We start from the raw sequence: 17,099 nt of genomic DNA, 5'->3' as shown, positions 1-17,099 counted from the left end.
ACTCCTTATGCCAGCGGTTCCAAAAATGCTGTTTAAGCTGTTGGATATGCTGCCATCTGGAGAGTCGGTTCGATGGAATGTCTCTGAAATCTCGATCACGTAAGCACATTAGTGAATCGCCAATGAGAAAATGTCCGGGAGTGAGGACTAGGAGATCATTTGGATCGGTGGAGATAGGAGTTAGCGGGCGGGAATTGAGGACTGCTTCTATTTCTATGATAAGAGTATTCAATTGTTCAGAGGTGAGTAACTCGTTGCCGGCTACACGCCTGAGGTGGCGTTTGAATGACTTCACCGCTGCTTCCCATAGCCCACCGAAATGCGGTGAATGAGGGGGAATGAAGCGCCATTCGATTTGTTTGTCGGCTAAAAATGCGGTTACTTTTTCCTTGTGATCGTCCGATTGTAATAAATCGTGAAGCTCTCGTAATTCGCTGCTTGCTCCTCTGAAGTTGGTGCCGTTATCAGAATGGATGGTGGAGCAATACCCTCGTCGAGCGATAAATCTGCGAAGAGCGGCGATGAAGGCTTCGCTAGTGAGATCGTCAACGAGCTCGATGTGTACCGCTTTAATTGCTAGGCATACGAAAATGGCTACGTATACCTTTATCTGACAACGGTTACAATCTCGTTTTTCCTTGATGTGGAACGGCCCGCAGTAATCGACGCCGACGTTTGTGAATGGGCGAGATTCCGTTACTCGCGCCTCCGGCAGATTACCCATCACGTATTCTACCGGCGGTGGTTGAGCGCCGCAGCAGCGGACGCAGCCTTTGATCGCCCGCCATACTTGACTTCGACCGTTGACGGGCCAGTATCTTTGTCTTACTGCGTATAACGTAGCCTGCGTTCCGGAATGCATGTGGATCTTGTGCTCGTGTTCTATGATGCGTGTTGTAACGGATGACTTGGGTAATACTATGGGATGTTTCTGGGCGAAGGTCATCGACGAATGACTGAGTCGACCCCCGACTCGCAATATTCCTTCCTTGTCTATGAACGGATTGAGTCGCGTGAGCTTACCCTTTATCGCCGCGTTCCGATCTTTTTGGAGTGTACGAATTTCCTCGGAGAAATGGATGTTTTGCAACAATTTTATCAGTTTATTGTGCGTTATGCGTAATTCGGTAACGGTTAGGGGTGCCGCTCGGTTCCTTTTCTGTCTCCAACGGAGGCAACGAGCTATGATTCGTATCAACTTGGGCCAGGATGAATACCTTTGCAACAAACTGTAATCGGCGGGGTTTGCGGACAGACAAATCGCCCCTTTCTGCTCCGGTACTTCAATTTGCGGTGTTAGAGCCCATGTCGGCCAATAGCCTTCCGACTGGGAGAGCCATGCAGGACCGTGCTGCCAGATGGTTGGGCGCAGAAACTCTTCGGGTGTTTGGCCGCGTGATATTAAGTCCGGGATTGTCGTCGGTAGGAACGTGGCGCCAATCGCGGATGCTGGTTTTTGTTTGAATTTCGGAGACTCTGTTAGCGACGAATGTTTTAAGGGTGTGAGGTGATGTATTGAGCCAATGGAGGACGATAGTGGAATCGGTCCAATAGATAGTTCGAGTAATTTTGTGTGAGAGGGCTTGTTGTATTGTCGACATCAGGGACGTAAGAAGGAGTGCTCCGCTCAGCTCGAGCCGAGGAATGGTCTGGCACTTGAGTGGGGCGACTTTCGATTTTGCGGTTAAAAGTTGGGTCCAAACACGGCCGTTGATGGTAAGGGTTCGGAGATAAACACAGGCTCCGTAAGCCTTTTCGCTGGCATCGCAGAAACCATGCAGTTCAATTTCCATAGCGGACTCGATTATTGCTTTGCGTGGGAACCTGACGTTGTTTAATAAGGGTAATTGGGCATAGTACCTTTCCCACTCTGTATGTAACTCGATCGGAAGTGATTCATCCCAATCGATTTTCGACGACCATATTCGTTGAAGTAGCATCTTGGCCCGAACAATCACCGGTGCGAGCAGACCGAGCGGATCGTAAATTTTTGCAATCTCCGAGCTGATGATTCGTTTCGTGACTCGGGAAGGCGTGGATTTGAATTCGACCGAGTAAAGAATAGAGTCGTCGGATGAATTCCAAAACACCCCCAGCGTCTTCAAGGTTTGCGAGTCGCCCAAAAAATGTTGGTGATTTGTTTCTTCTAAGGAAAGTCCGTGTAATAAGTCATTATCGTTTGACGCCCATTTTCGTATGTTTAAGCCGGCCAGTTGAAGTAAATTGGTGAGTTCTGTTCTGAGCGTGAGGGCTTCGTCCTTCGTTTCAGCTCCGGTGAGAGCGTCGTCGACGTAGAAATCCCGCTGCAGTACCTGTGCTGCACGTGGAAATCGATGTGCTTCGTCCTCTGCCAGTTGCTTGAGGCACCGAATAGCTAGATACGGGGCTGCGGATAAACCGAACGTTACAGTGTTAAGCTCATATGTTTCTGTTTCTCCACTCGCGCTGCGCCATAATATCCTTTGATATTTCCGATCCTCTGGTCGTACGAGGAATTACCGATACATCTTCTCGATGTCGCCAGTGAGTACGTATTGATGAGCGCGGAATCTAATTAATATACAAAATAAATCTTCCTGTAACTTGGGTCCTGTGTGAAGTGTATCGTTTAAGGAGGTTCCGGTAGTGCTTGGTGCCGATCCGTCGAAAACTACACGGAGTTTGGTGGTTTGACTCGATGCTTTGGTCACGCCATGATGGGGTAAATAGTATCCGTTATCGTCGGAGTGGTTGTCATTGACCTTCGTCATGTGTCCCAACGCCAGGTATTCCTGTATTACCGTTCGATATTCTGATTCGAAGCGTTTGTCGCGCTGGAATCGGCGATTGAGTGAGGCGAGTCGTTTACTCGCCAGCGTTTTAGAGGATCCGAGTGACTGAAGCTGATCGTTGAAAGGTAGAGCGACGATGTATCGTCCTTCGCTGGTGCGTCGGGTGTGGGTTTGGAAGTGTTCTTCGCATCGTCGATCTGCCTCTGAGATATGTTTAATTGAGGGTCCTTCATCGATTTCCCAAAACCGCGCGAGATCTGCTTGTAAAGTCGTCGTGGATGTGTGAAATATGTTTGTCGCGGTTTGGGAAGTTGGACTCCCCCCGATTACCCATCCGAATCGCGTCTTTTGCAGACGCAGTCCAGGCTCGTCTGGCTGCGTGAGGTTGACTTGTCCCACACACATCGACGCGAGTGTTGAACCTGAGCTTAGTAGTACATCTATCGGAGCTGGTAAATGAAATCGTGGATCGGCCAATTTGAGATTTTTTGGTATCTCAAGTGTCGAACGATCGATGGGTTCGCTGGGAATTGAGGTTGATATGGTTGGAATGATAAGGAACGTTAATGTCCGCGTGTATGTACCGTCAGTGGAAGTGATCGTGGCCGTGATGTGTCGCTTAGAAGTCGTTGTCAAGGTATCTAGAGCTCCGATCGGGACCGAACATTTGTTTTGCCTTATCTTTAGCGATTTTGCTAATTCCTCGGTAATGAAATTCATACTGGATCCGGTGTCGAGCAACGCTCGACAACGGATTGGTTGCTGTTTATCATTCAAAATGTTAATCTGCGCTGTGATGACTAGATCATTGAACAGTAATTCGGATGCTATTGGTCTGATATGTTCGGTCATCAACGGAGTCGTCGATCGTCGGCGTCATCGGTTGTGTGTTCGTTTGTCAATGGGCGGTGGACTTGGAGACGCGGCTGTTCGTGGTGTTTCCGATCTGTGGTCTGTTGTGTGCCTTTTGCGACGAGTGGGTGATACGTAGGGTGGCAAAGAAGGTGTTGTGGATCGGCTATTTGATGGGGAAGATTTCGGGCTGGACGTGCTGGAACGAGACCCTGAATGGCGTTTTGTCCTATGCAGCATTGTATGATGTCGTTCTCCGCATACGCGACATAATCCTGCGAAACAATGCTGCGTTGTGTGCCCTTTCCCGAGGCAGTTGACGCATAGTGATGCTCTTTTGACCTCCCGAATACGTTCGCGAAGGGATTTGGTTTTGAAGGTGTCACATTTCCAAATGGGGTGTGGTCCTTGACAGGTGGGGCATGTTGGAGTAACCTGTGTCGCCGTAAGTGCATGCCCTCGTGATGCGCGTTGACGGACCGGAGTAGTTTGTTCCGGTGATTCTCTTGTTTGTCTGACCGTGGTGATCGGTCTGGAGCTTCGTGCTAATCTCTCTAGGAAGTTTAGTAAGTGAATGTACGGAGGCACCTCGTTATTGGGCAGCGTCATTTCCCATTGCTTTTGGATACTCAGTGGTATTTTAGAGAGGATGAGGCTGTTGAGCATAGCACTGGTATCGGGGTAGGATTCTCCTAATTTGTTCAATGCATATATGTGTTGTTTGAATGTGTGGACTAAGCGCCTTAATTCCGTTGGAGATTCCTTGGTTATCTTTGGATAATCAATTATTGCCATGCAGTGACTGAAAGCTGTGTATCGTGGACATTCGAAAATCTCCTTGAGAACGGCTATAGCCTGACTGTAGTTTACATTGCTAAGGGGTAACGCGTTTAAACAATCGGCTGCTTCTCCTTGCAGGGCGGACTGCAGGTAATGGAATTTCTGTATGTCAGTGAGACTAGGATTTTTATCGATTGTGGAGGAAAAGGTGTCATAAAACGTGTTCCATTTTTCTAAGCTTCCGTCAAAAGTAGGGAGCCGAAGATCTGGTAATTTAATGGATATCGGATTTAAACTTGCGGATGATGCACAGGTTGGAGGGTTTATGGATGTCGACGGCGAAGCTGTTTGCGCGTTCCTCAGAAGATTTTGTAGCCTTGTATCTACCGCGACGTACTGATCCCTTATTTCGAAGCCGCGCGCTTGTTCCTTCTCGTCCAATACTTCTAATTCGAGTTGGATCGCTTCGAATTGACTCGCAACTTCGGTCAGTTGTTTCTCGTAGTTCGTTAATAAGGAGTTTTGCTGACTCCCGGATTGCTCGTACTCGTCCAGTCCGGTCGATAAGTATGTGAATCGGCCGCTACAATAGCCTCGTCTCCGACGAAGGGAGATGAGTTGGTCTTCGCTCGTCATCGTTGCCGAGGATAGGAGATGGTCGTAATAAGGAACGAGCTTACCTTACTGTCGTGCGGCGTGAGGTCGCGTGTATGTTTGGTGAGGAACGCCTTGTTCCTTCCCGACGGCCACTCGTTCGGTTGTATTGTTAAGTTGTGAAATTCGTTGCGTTGATGACTGTCCAGCTGCGGCGGAAGGCTGCGTGGTTGCGTTCCCTTGCCAATGGGATGTGCTTCTTCGAAGGTGACGCGCCTGACGTCACTGGTTTCGCTGTAGTGGTTGCTCCCGCTCCCGCTGCTGGTTTTGATAAAGTCACGTGGCACTGTGTGGTCACTGGTAAGTGCACTCTTCACTGGCACGTGATCCGGCTCGAAGGACCAAATGTTACGACCGTTCGCGGAGAGACGTGATCGCGAGATAGCACGTCAACGAGAGTTGTAAATTCTCGCTACGATCATGTTAATCGACGACGCGAAATAGTCGTTCCCCTGTTTCGTTTAGGATAACAGAGGTGGTTCAATGAATATAGCACTGTGTTAACACTAATAAATTAACGTTTATTTCAACAACTTATTAATTAGAAAGATATAAATGGAACAACAAAAGAAATGTAACTACGTAATGCGCGATATAAGATATGTATTGACTGTTTGGCTTCTCGAAACGTTCTGCCCGCCCTTCGATTTGTTGGTTTTTTCTGGAAGGTGACCCCCACTACGTTCGGATCACGCCACATTTGTTTACGCCAGATAAAATAACGGCCACGAATCGACGCCTCTGGAGGTCGCTCCGCTTAATGAGCCATGCGCTTGCCACTACAATGTTTATTTGTCGGGCAGCCGCGACGATCCGTCCGCGACATTATAGTGCCGCGACCGACGGTTAAGAATATGATCTATGGCAAGCCGCATGGCGTAACAGACGGCTAGATTTCATCAAAATCGACGAAATCTTCGCGATTTGCGAGCTATTTTGCTTGTTTCGACGCTTTAACGGTAGTGCATTGCATTTGCAGTGTAAAATGGAGTTCAACGAGCGCTTAAACGTCGAAATATCAGAAACGGGATGGAAATGACAGTTAGTTTTCGTCGAAATCGACGAAATCTTCGCGATTTGCGATCTAGTTTGCTTGTATCGACGCTTTAACGGTAGTGCATTGCATTTGCAGTCTAAGATGGAGTTCAACGAGCCCTTAAACGTCGAAATATCACAAACGGGATGGAAATGACAGTTAGATTTCGTCAAAATCGACGAAATCTTCGCGGCTTGCGAGCTAGTTTGCTTGTTTCGACGCTTAAACGGTAGTGCATCGCATTTGCAGTGTAAAATGGAGTTCAACGAGCGCTTAAACTTCGAAATGTCTCCAACGGGAAGGAAATGACTGTTAGTTTTCGTCAAAATCGACGAAATCTTCGCGGTTTGCGAGCTATTTTGCTTGTTTCGACGCTTTAACGGTAGTGCATCGCATTTGCAGTGTAAAATGGAGTTCAACGAGCGCTTAAACGTCGAAATATCACAAACGGGATGGAAATGACAGTTAGATTTCGTCAAAATCGACGAAATCGTCGCGATTTGCGACCAGTTTCGCTTGTTTCGACGCCCAAGCCGTAATGCATCGCATTTGCTGTGTAAAATGGAGTTCAGCGAGCGCTTAAACGTCGAAATATCTCCAACGGGAAGGAAATGACGGCTAGATTTCGTCAAAATCGGCGAAATTTTCGCGATTTGCGAGCTATATTACTTGTTTCGACACTTAAACGGTAGCGCATTACATTTGCAGTGTAAAATGGAGTTCAACGGGCGCTTAAACGTCGAAATATCTCAAACTGGAAGAAAATGACAGTTAGTTTTCGTCAAAATCGACGAAATCTTCGCGGTTTGCGAGCTATTTTGCTTGTTTCGACGCTTAAACGGTAGTGCATTGCATTTGCAGTGTAAAATGGAGTACAACGAGCGCTTAAACGTCGAAATATCTCCAACGGGAAGGAAATGACAGTTAGTTTTCGACAAAATCGACGAAATCATCGCGACTTGCGAGCTATTTTGCTTGTATCTACTCCTTTACGGTAGTGCATTACATTTGCAGTGTAAAATGGAGTTTAACGAGCGCTTATACGTCGAAATATCTACAACGGGAAGGAAATGACAGTTAGTTTTCGTCAAAATCGACGAAATCATCGCGATTTGCGAGCTATATTACTTGTTTCGACACTTAAACGGTAGCGCATTACATTTGCAGTGTAAAATGGAGTTCAACGGGCGCTTAAACGTCGAAATATCTCAAACGGGAAGGAAATGACAGTTAGTTTTCGTCATAATCGACGAATTCTTCGCGATTAGCGAGCTATTTTGCTTGTTTCGACGCTTAAACGGTAGTGCATTACATTTGCAGTGTAAAATGGAGTTCAACGAGCGCTTAAACGTCGAAATATCTCCAACGGGAAGGAAATGACAGTCAGTTTTCGTCAAAATCGACGAAATCTTCGCGATTTGCGAGCTATATTGCTTGTTTCGACGCTTAAACGGTAGTGCATTATATTTGCAGTATAAAATGGAGTTCAATGATCGCTTAGACCTCGAAATATCTCCAACGGGAAGTAAATGACGGCTAGTTTTCGTCAAAATCGACGAAATCTTCGCGATTTGCGAGTTATTTTGCTTGTATCTACTCTTTTACGGTAGTGCATTACGTTTGCAGTGTAAAATGGCGTTCAACGAGCGCTGAAACGTCGAAATATCTCAAACGGGATGGAAATGACAGTTACTTTTCGTCAAAATCGACGAAACCTTCGCGATTTGCGAGCTATTTTGCTTGTATCTACTCTTTTACGGTAGTGCATTACGTTTGCAGTGTAAAATGGAGTTCAACGAGCGCTTAAACGTCGAAATATCTCCAACGGGAAGGAAATGACAGTTAGTTTTCTTAAAAATCGACGAAATCATCGCGATTTGCGAGCTATTTTGCTTGTCACGACGCTTAAACGGTAGTGCATTGCATTTGCAGTGTAAAATGGAGTTCAGCGGGCGCTTAAACGTCGAAATATCTCAAACGGGAAGGAACTGACAGTTAGTTTTCTTCAAAATCGACGAAATCTTCGCGATTTGCGAGTTTTTTTGCTTGTTTCAACTCTTAAACGGTAGTGCATTGCACTTAGAGTGTAAAGTGGAGTACAACGAGCTCTTAAGCGTCGAAATATCTCCAACGGGAAGGAAATGACAGTTAGTTTTCTTCAAAATCGACGAAATCATCGCGATTTGCGAGCTATTTTGCTTGTCACGACGCTTAAACGGTAGTGCATTGCATTTGCAGTGTGAAATGGAGTTCAATGATCGCTTAAACCTCGAAATATCTCCAACGGGAAGCAAATGACGGTTAGTTTTCGTCAAAATCAACGAAATCTTCGCGATTTGCGAGCTATTTTGCTTGTTTCGACGCTTAAATAGTAGTGCATTGCATTTGCAGTGTAAAATGGAGTTCAACGGGCGCTTAAACGTCGAAATATCTCCAACGAGAGGGAAATGACAGTTAGTTTTCGTCAAAATCGACGAAATCTTCGCGATTTGCGAGCTATCTTGCTTGTTTCGACGCTTTAAAGGTAGTGCATTGCATTTGCAGTGTAAAATGGAGTGAAATGAGTGCTGAAACGTCGAAATATCTCCAACGGGATGGAAATGCCGGCTAGATTTCGCCAAAATCGACGAAATCTTCGCGATTTGCGAGCTATTTTGCTAGTATCTACTCTTATACGGTAGTGCAATACATTTGCAGTGTAAAATGGAGTTCAACGAGCGCTTAAAGGTCGAAATATCTCAAACGGGAAGGAAATGACAGTTAGTTTTCGTCAAAATCGACGAAATCTTCGCGAGTTGCGAGCTATTTTGCTTGTTACGATGCTTAAATGGTAGTGCATTGCATTTGCAGTGTAAAATGGAGTTCAAGGAGCGCTTAGACGTCGAAATATCTAAAACGGCAAGGAAATGACAGTTGGTTTTCGTCAAAATCGACGAAATCTTCACGATTTGCGAGCTATTTTGCTTGTTGCGACGCTGAAACGGTAGCGCATTACATTTGCAGTGTAAAATGGAGTGAAATGAGCGCTTAAACGTCGAAATATCTCCAACGGGAAGGAAATGACGGCTAGATTTCGTCAAAATCGACGAAATCTTCGCGATTTGCGAGCTATTTTGCTTGTATCTACTCTTATACGGTAGTGCATTACATTTGCAGTGTAAAATGGAGTTCAACGAGCGCTTAAACGTTGAAATATCTCCAACGGGAAGGTAATGACAGTTAGTTTTCTGCAAAATCGACGAAATCCTCGCGATTTGCGAGCTATTTGGCTTGTTTCGACGTTTAAAAGTTAGTGCGTTGCATTTGCAGTGTAAAATGGAGCTCAACGAGCGCTTAAACGTCGAAATATCTCAAAAGGGATGGAAATGACAGTTAGTTTTCGTCAAAATCGACGAAATCGTCGCGATTTGCGAGCTATTTTGCTTGTTGCGACGCTTAAACGGTAGTGCATTGCATTTGCAGTGTAAAATGGTGTTCAACGAGCGCTTAAACGTCGAAATATCTCCAACGAGACGGAAATGACAGTTAGTTTTCCTCAAAATCGACGAAATCATCGCGATTTGCGAGCTATTTTGCTTGTATCTACTCTTTTACGGTAGTGCATTACTTTTGCAGTGTAAAATGGAGTTCAACGAGCGCTTAAACGTCGAAATATTTCAAACGGGATTGAAATGACAGCTAGTTTTCGTCAAAATCGACGAAATCGTCGCGATTTGCGAGCTATTTTGCTTGTTTCGACGCTTTAACGGTAGTGCATTGCATTTGCAGTCTAAGATGGAGTTCAACGAGCGCTTAAACGTCCAAATATTTCAAACGGGATAGAAATGACAGTTTGTTTTCATCAAAATCGACGAAATCGTCGCCATTTGCGACCAGCTTCGCTTGTTTCGACGCCCAACCCGTAGTGCATTACCTTTGCAGTCTAGAATGGAGTTCAACGAGCGCTTAAACGTTGAAATATCTCCAACGGGAAGGTAATGACAGTTAGTTTTCTGCAAAATCGACGAAATATTCGCGATTTGCGAGCTATTTGGCTTGTTTCGACGTTTAAAAGTTAGTGCGTTGCATTTGCAGTGTAAAATGGAGTTCAACGAGCGCTTAAACGTCGAAATATCTCCAACGGGAAGGAAATGACGGCCAGATTTCATCAAGATCGACGAAATCGTCGCGATTTGCGAGCTATTTTGCTTGTATCTACTCTTATACGGTAGTGCATTACATTTGCAGTGTAAAATGGAGTTCAACGAGCGCTTAAAGGTCGAAATATCTCAAACGGGAAGGAAATGACAGTTAGTTTTCGTCAAAATCGACGAAATCTTCGCGATTTGCGAGCTATTTTGCTTGTTACGACGCTTAAATGGTAGTGCATTGCATTTGCAGTGTAAAATGGAGTTCAACGAGAGCTTAAACGTCGAAATATTTCAAACGGGATGGAAATGACAGTTAGTTTTCGTCAAAATCGACGAAATCTTCGCGATTTGCGAGTTATTCTGCTTGTTTCGACGCTTGAACGGTAGTGCATTGCATTTGTAGTGTAAAGTGGAGTACAACGAGCGCTTAAGCGTCGAAATATCTCCAACGGGAAGAAAATGACGGCTAGTTTTCATCAAAATCGTCGAAATCTTCGCGATTTGCGAGCTATTTTGCTTGTTCCGACGCTTTAACGGTACTGCCTCGCATTTGCAGTGTAAAATGGAGTTCAACGAGCGCTTAAAGGTCGAAATATCTCAAACGGGAAGGAAATGACAGTTAGTTTTCGTCAAAATCGACGAAATCTTCGAGATTTGCGAGCTATTTTGCTTGTTACGACGCTTAAATGGTAGTGCATTGCATTTGCAGTGTAAAATGGAGTTCAAGGAGCGCTTAGACGTCGAAATATCTAAAACGGCAAGGAAATGACAGTTGGTTTTCGTCAAAATCGACGAAATATTCGCGATTTGCGAGCTATTTGGCTTGTTTCGACGTTTAAAAGTTAGTGCGTTGCATTTGCAGTGTAAAATGGAGTTCAACGAGCGCTTAAACGTCGAAATATCTCCAACGGGAAGGAAATGACGGCCAGATTTCATCAAGATCGACGAAATCGTCGCGATTTGCGAGCTATTTTGCTTGTATCTACTCTTATACGGTAGTGCATTACATTTGCAGTGTAAAATGGAGTTCAACGAGCGCTTAAAGGTCGAAATATCTCAAACGGGAAGGAAATGACGGCTAGATTTCTGCATAATCGACGAAATCTTCGCGATTTGCGAGCTATTTGGCTTGTTTCGACGTTTAAAGGTTAGTGCATTGCATTTGTAGTGTAAAGTGGAGTTCAACGAGCGCTTAGACGTCGAAATATCTAAAACGGGAAGGAAATGACAGTTGGTTTTCGTCAAAATCGACGAAATCTTCGCGATTTGCGAGTTATTTTGCTTGTTTCGACGCTTGAACGGTAGTGCATTGCATTTGTAGTGTAAAGTGGAGTTCAACGAGCGCTTAAACGTCGAAATATCTCCAACGGGAAGGAAATGACAGTCAGTTTTCGTCAAAATCGACGAAATCTTCGCGATTTGCGAGCTATATTGCTTGTTTCGACGCTTAAACGGTAGTGCATTATATTTGCAGTGTAAAATGGAGTTCAATGATCGCTTAGACCTCGAAATATCTCCAACGGGAAGTAAATGACGGCTAGTTTTCGTCAAAATCGACGAAATCTTCGCGAGTTGCGAGCTATTTTGCTTGTTACGATGCTTAAATGGTAGTGCATTGCATTTGCAGTGTAAAATGGAGTTCAAGGAGCGCTTAGACGTCGAAATATCTAAAACGGCAAGGAAATGACAGTTGGTTTTCGTCAAAATCGACGAAATCTTCACGATTTGCGAGCTATTTTGCTTGTTGCGACGCTTAAACGGTAGCGCATTACATTTGCAGTGTAAAATGGAGTGAAATGAGCGCTTAAACGTCGAAATATCTCCAACGGGAAGGAAATGACGGCTAGATTTCGTCAAAATCGACGAAATCTTCGCGATTTGCGAGCTATTTTGCTTGTATCTACTCTTATACGGTAGTGCATTACATTTGCAGTGTAAAATGGAGTTCAACGAGCGCTTAAACGTTGAAATATCTCCAACGGGAAGGTAATGACAGTTAGTTTTCTGCAAAATCGACGAAATCCTCGCGATTTGCGAGCTATTTGGCTTGTTTCGACGTTTAAAAGTTAGTTCGTTGCATTTGCAGTGTAAAATGGAGCTCAACGAGCGCTTAAACGTCGAAATATCTCAAAAGGGATGGAAATGACAGTTAGTTTTCGTCAAAATCGACGAAATCGTCGCGATTTGCGAGCTATTTTGCTTGTTGCGACGCTTAAACGGTAGTGCATTGCATTTGCAGTGTAAAATGGAGTTCAACGAGCGCTTAAACGTCGAAATATCTCCAACGAGACGGAAATGACAGTTAGTTTTCGTCAAAATCGACGAAATCATCGCGATTTGCGAGCTATTTGGCTTGTTTCGACGTTTAAAAGTTAGTGCGTTGCATTTGCAGTGTAAAATGGAGTTCAACGAGCGCTTAAACGTCGAAATATCTCCAACGGGAAGGAAATGACGGCCAGATTTCATCAAGATCGACGAAATCGTCGCGATTTGCGAGCTATTTTGCTTGTATCTACTCTTATACGGTAGTGCATTACATTTGCAGTGTAAAATGGTGTTCAACGAGCGCTTAAACGTCGAAATATCTCCAACGAGACGGAAATGACAGTTAGTTTTCCTCAAAATCGACGAAATCATCGCGATTTGCGAGCTATTTTGCTTGTATCTACTCTTTTACGGTAGTGCATTACTTTTGCAGTGTAAAATGGAGTTCAACGAGCGCTTAAACGTCGAAATATTTCAAACGGGATTGAAATGACAGCTAGTTTTCGTCAAAATCGACGAAATCGTCGCGATTTGCGAGCTATTTTGCTTGTTTCGACGCTTTAACGGTAGTGCATTGCATTTGCAGTCTAAGATGGAGTTCAACGAGCGCTTAAACGTCCAAATATTTCAAACGGGATAGAAATGACAGTTTGTTTTCATCAAAATCGACGAAATCGTCGCGATTTGCGACCAGCTTCGCTTGTTTCGACGCCCAACCCGTAGTGCATTACCTTTGCAGTCTAGAATGGAGTTCAACGAGCGCTTAAACGTTGAAATATCTCCAACGGGAAGGTAATGACAGTTAGTTTTCTGCAAAATCGACGAAATATTCGCGATTTGCGAGCTATGTGGCTTGTTTCGACGTTTAAAAGTTAGTGCGTTGCATTTGCAGTGTAAAATGCAGTTCAACGAGCGCTTAAACGTCGAAATATCTCCAACGGGAAGGAAATGACGGCCAGATTTCATCAAGATCGACGAAATCGTCGCGATTTGCGAGCTATTTTGCTTGTATCTACTCTTATACGGTAGTGCATTACATTTGCAGTGTAAAATGGAGTTCAACGAGCGCTTAAAGGTCGAAATATCTCAAACGGGAAGGAAATGACAGTTAGTTTTCGTCAAAATCGACGAAATCTTCGCGATTTGCGAGCTATTTTGCTTGTTACGACGCTTAAATGGTAGTGCATTGCATTTGCAGTGTAAAATGGAGTTCAACGAGAGCTTAAACGTCGAAATATTTCAAACGGGATGGAAATGACAGTTAGTTTTCGTCAAAATCGACGAAATCTTCGCGATTTGCGAGTTATTCTGCTTGTTTCGACGCTTGAACGGTAGTGCATTGCATTTGTAGTGTAAAGTGGAGTACAACGAGCGCTTAAGCGTCGAAATATCTCCAACGGGAAGAAAATGACGGCTAGATTTCATCAAAATCGTCGAAATCTTCGCGATTTGCGAGCTATTTTGCTTGTTCCGACGCTTTAACGGTACTGCCTCGCATTTGCAGTGTAAAATGGAGTTCAACGAGCGCTTAAAGGTCGAAATATCTCAAACGGGAAGGAAATGACAGTTAGTTTTCGTCAAAATCGACGAAATCTTCGAGATTTGCGAGCTATTTTGCTTGTTACGACGCTTAAATGGTAGTGCATTGCATCTGCAGTGTAAAATGGAGTTCAACGAGCGCTTAGACGTCGAAATATCTAAAACGGGAAGGAAATGACAGTTGGTTTTCGTCAAAATCGACGAAATCTTCGCGATTTGCGAGTTATTTTGCTTGTTTCGACGCTTGAACGGTAGTGCATTGCATTTGTAGTGTAAAGTGGAGTTCAACGAGCGCTTAAACGTCGAAATATCTCCAACGGGAAGGAAATGACAGTCAGTTTTCGTCAAAATCGACGAAATCTTCGCGATTTGCGAGCTATATTGCTTGTTTCGACGCTTAAACGGTAGTGCATTATATTTGCAGTGTAAAATGGAGTTCAATGATCGCTTAGACCTCGAAATATCTCCAACGGGAAGTAAATGACGGCTAGTTTTCGTCAAAATCGACGAAATCTTCGCGAGTTGCGAGCTATTTTGCTTGTTACGATGCTTAAATGGTAGTGCATTGCATTTGCAGTGTAAAACGGAGTTCATGGAGCGCTTAGACGTCGAAATATCTAAAACGGCAAGGAGATGACAGTTGGTTTTCGTCAAAATCGACGAAATCTTCACGATTTGCGAGCTATTTTGCTTGTTGCGACGCTTAAACGGTAGCGCATTACATTTGCAGTGTAAAATGGAGTGAAATGAGCGCTTAAACGTCGAAATATCTCCAACGGGAAGGTAATGACAGTTAGTTTTCTGCAAAATCGACGAAATCCTCGCGATTTGCGAGCTATTTGGCTTGTTTCGACGTTTAAAAGTTAGTGCGTTGCATTTGCAGTGTAAAATGGAGCTCAACGAGCGCTTAAACGTCGAAATATCTCAAAAGGGATGGAAATGACAGTTAGTTTTCGTCAAAATCGACGAAATCGTCGCGATTTGCGAGCTATTTTGCTTGTTGCGACGCTTAAACGGTAGTGCATTGCATTTGCAGTGTAAAATGGAGTTCAACGAGCGCTTAAACGTCGAAATATCTCCAACGAGACGGAAATGACAGTTAGTTTTCGTCAAAATCGACGAAATCATCGCGATTTGCGAGCTATTTGGCTTGTTTCGACGTTTAAAAGTTAGTGCGTTGCATTTGCAGTGTAAAATGGAGTTCAACGAGCGCTTAAACGTCGAAATATCTCCAACGGGAAGGAAATGACGGCCAGATTTCATCAAGATCGACGAAATCGTCGCGATTTGCGAGCTATTTTGCTTGTATCTACTCTTATACGGTAGTGCATTACATTTGCAGTGTAAAATGGAGTTCAACCAGCGCTTAAAGGTCGAAATATCTCAAACGGGAAGGAAATGACAGTTAGTTTTCGTCAAAATCGACGAAATCTTCGCGATTTGCGAGCTATTTTGCTTGTTACGACGCTTAAATGGTAGTGCATTGCATTTGCAGTGTAAAATGGAGTTCAGCGGGCGCTTAAACGTCGAAATATCTCAAACGGGAAGGAACTGACAGTTAGTTTTCGTCAAAATCGACGAAATCTTCGCGATTTGCGAGTTTTTTTGCTTGTTTCAACTCTTAAACGGTAGTGCATTGCACTTAGAGTGTAAAGTGGAGTACAACGAGCTCTTAAGCGTCGAAATATCTCCAACGGGAAGGAAATGACAGTTAGTTTTCTTCAAAATCGACGAAATCATCGCGATTTGCGAGCTATTTTGCTTGTCACGACGCTTAAACGGTAGTGCATTGCATTTGCAGTGTAAAATGGAGTTCAATGATCGCTTAAACCTCGAAATATCTCCAACGGGAAGCAAATGACGGTTAGTTTTCGTCAAAATCGACGAAATCTTCGCGATTTGCGAGCTATTTTGCTTGTTTCGACGCTTGAATAGTAGTGCATTGCATTTGCAGTGTAAAATGGAGTGCAACGGGCGCTTAAACGTCGAAATATCTCCAACGAGAGGGAAATGACAGTTAGTTTTCGTCAAAATCGACGAAATCTTCGCGATTTGCGAGCTATCTTGCTTGTATCTACTCTTTTACGATAGTGCATTACATTTGCAGTGCAAAATGGAGTGAAATGAGCGCTGAAACGTCGAAATATCTCCAACGGGATGGAAATGCCGGCTAGATTTCGTCAAAATCGACGAAATCTTCGCGATTTGCGAGCTATTTTGCTTGTATCTACTCTTATACGGTAGTGCAATACATTTGCAGTGTAAAATGGAGTTCAACGAGCGCTTAAACGTTGAAATATCTCCAACGGGAAGGTAATGACAGTTAGTTTTCTGCAAAATCGACGAAATCCTCGCGATTTGCGAGCTATTTGGCTTGTTTCGACGTTTAAAAGTTAGTGCGTTGCATTTGCAGTGTAAAATGGAGCTCAACGAGCGCTTAAACGTCGAAATATCTCAAAAGGGATGGAAATGACAGTTAGTTTTCGTCAAAATCGACGAAATCGTCGCGATTTGCGAGCTATTTTGCTTGTTGCGACGCTTAAACGGTAGTGCATTGCATTTGCAGTGTAAAATGGAGTTCAACGAGCGCTTAAACGTCGAAATATCTCCAACGAGACGGAAATGACAGTTAGTTTTCGTCAAAATCGACGAAATCATCGCGATTTGCGAGCTATTTTGCTTGTATCTACTCTTTTACGGTAGTGCATTACTTTTGCAGTGTAAAATGGAGTTCAACGAGCGCTTAAACGTCGAAATATTTCAAACGGGATTGAAATGACAGTTAGTTTTCGTCAAAATCGACGAAATCGTCGCGATTTGCGAGCTATTTTGCTTGTTTCGACGCTTTAACGGTAGTGCATTGCATTTGCAGTCTAAGATGGAGTTCAACGAGCGCTTAAACGTCCAAATATTTCAAACGGGATAGAAATGACAGTTTGTTTTCATCAAAATCGACGAAATCGTCGCGATTTGCGACCAGCTTCGCTTGTTTCGACGCCCAACCCGTAGTGCATTACCTTTGCAGTCTAGAATGGAGTTCAACGAGCGCTTAAACGTTGAAATATCTCCAAC

At 44.1% G+C, this 17,099-nt stretch overlaps 2 protein-coding genes across 2 annotated transcripts; both read right to left on the bottom strand.

Moving 5' to 3' along the window:
• Positions 1-207: 207 nt before the first annotated feature.
• LOC143302700 (uncharacterized) lies at positions 208-946 on the bottom strand. Its single transcript, XM_076618673.1, has 2 exons — positions 296-946; positions 208-213 (listed from the first exon to the last, which is right to left on the bottom strand). Exons 1-2 carry the CDS (start codon positions 944-946, stop codon positions 208-210), a joined length of 657 nt encoding a protein of 218 aa, XP_076474788.1.
• A 337-nt stretch (positions 947-1,283) lies between these two features.
• LOC143302699 (uncharacterized) lies at positions 1,284-1,940 on the bottom strand. Its single transcript, XM_076618672.1, has one exon. It carries the CDS (start codon positions 1,938-1,940, stop codon positions 1,284-1,286), a length of 657 nt encoding a protein of 218 aa, XP_076474787.1.
• Between the last annotated feature and the right edge of the window lie 15,159 nt (positions 1,941-17,099).

Source organism: Bombus vancouverensis, chromosome 5 (assembly GCF_051014615.1).
Source record: "Bombus vancouverensis nearcticus chromosome 5, iyBomVanc1_principal, whole genome shotgun sequence".
In the NCBI taxonomy this organism is placed as follows: Eukaryota; Metazoa; Arthropoda; class Insecta; order Hymenoptera; family Apidae; genus Bombus; species Bombus vancouverensis.
The sequence above is the reverse complement of the archived record's forward strand: the minus strand, read 5'-3'. Positions and strand labels throughout refer to the sequence as shown.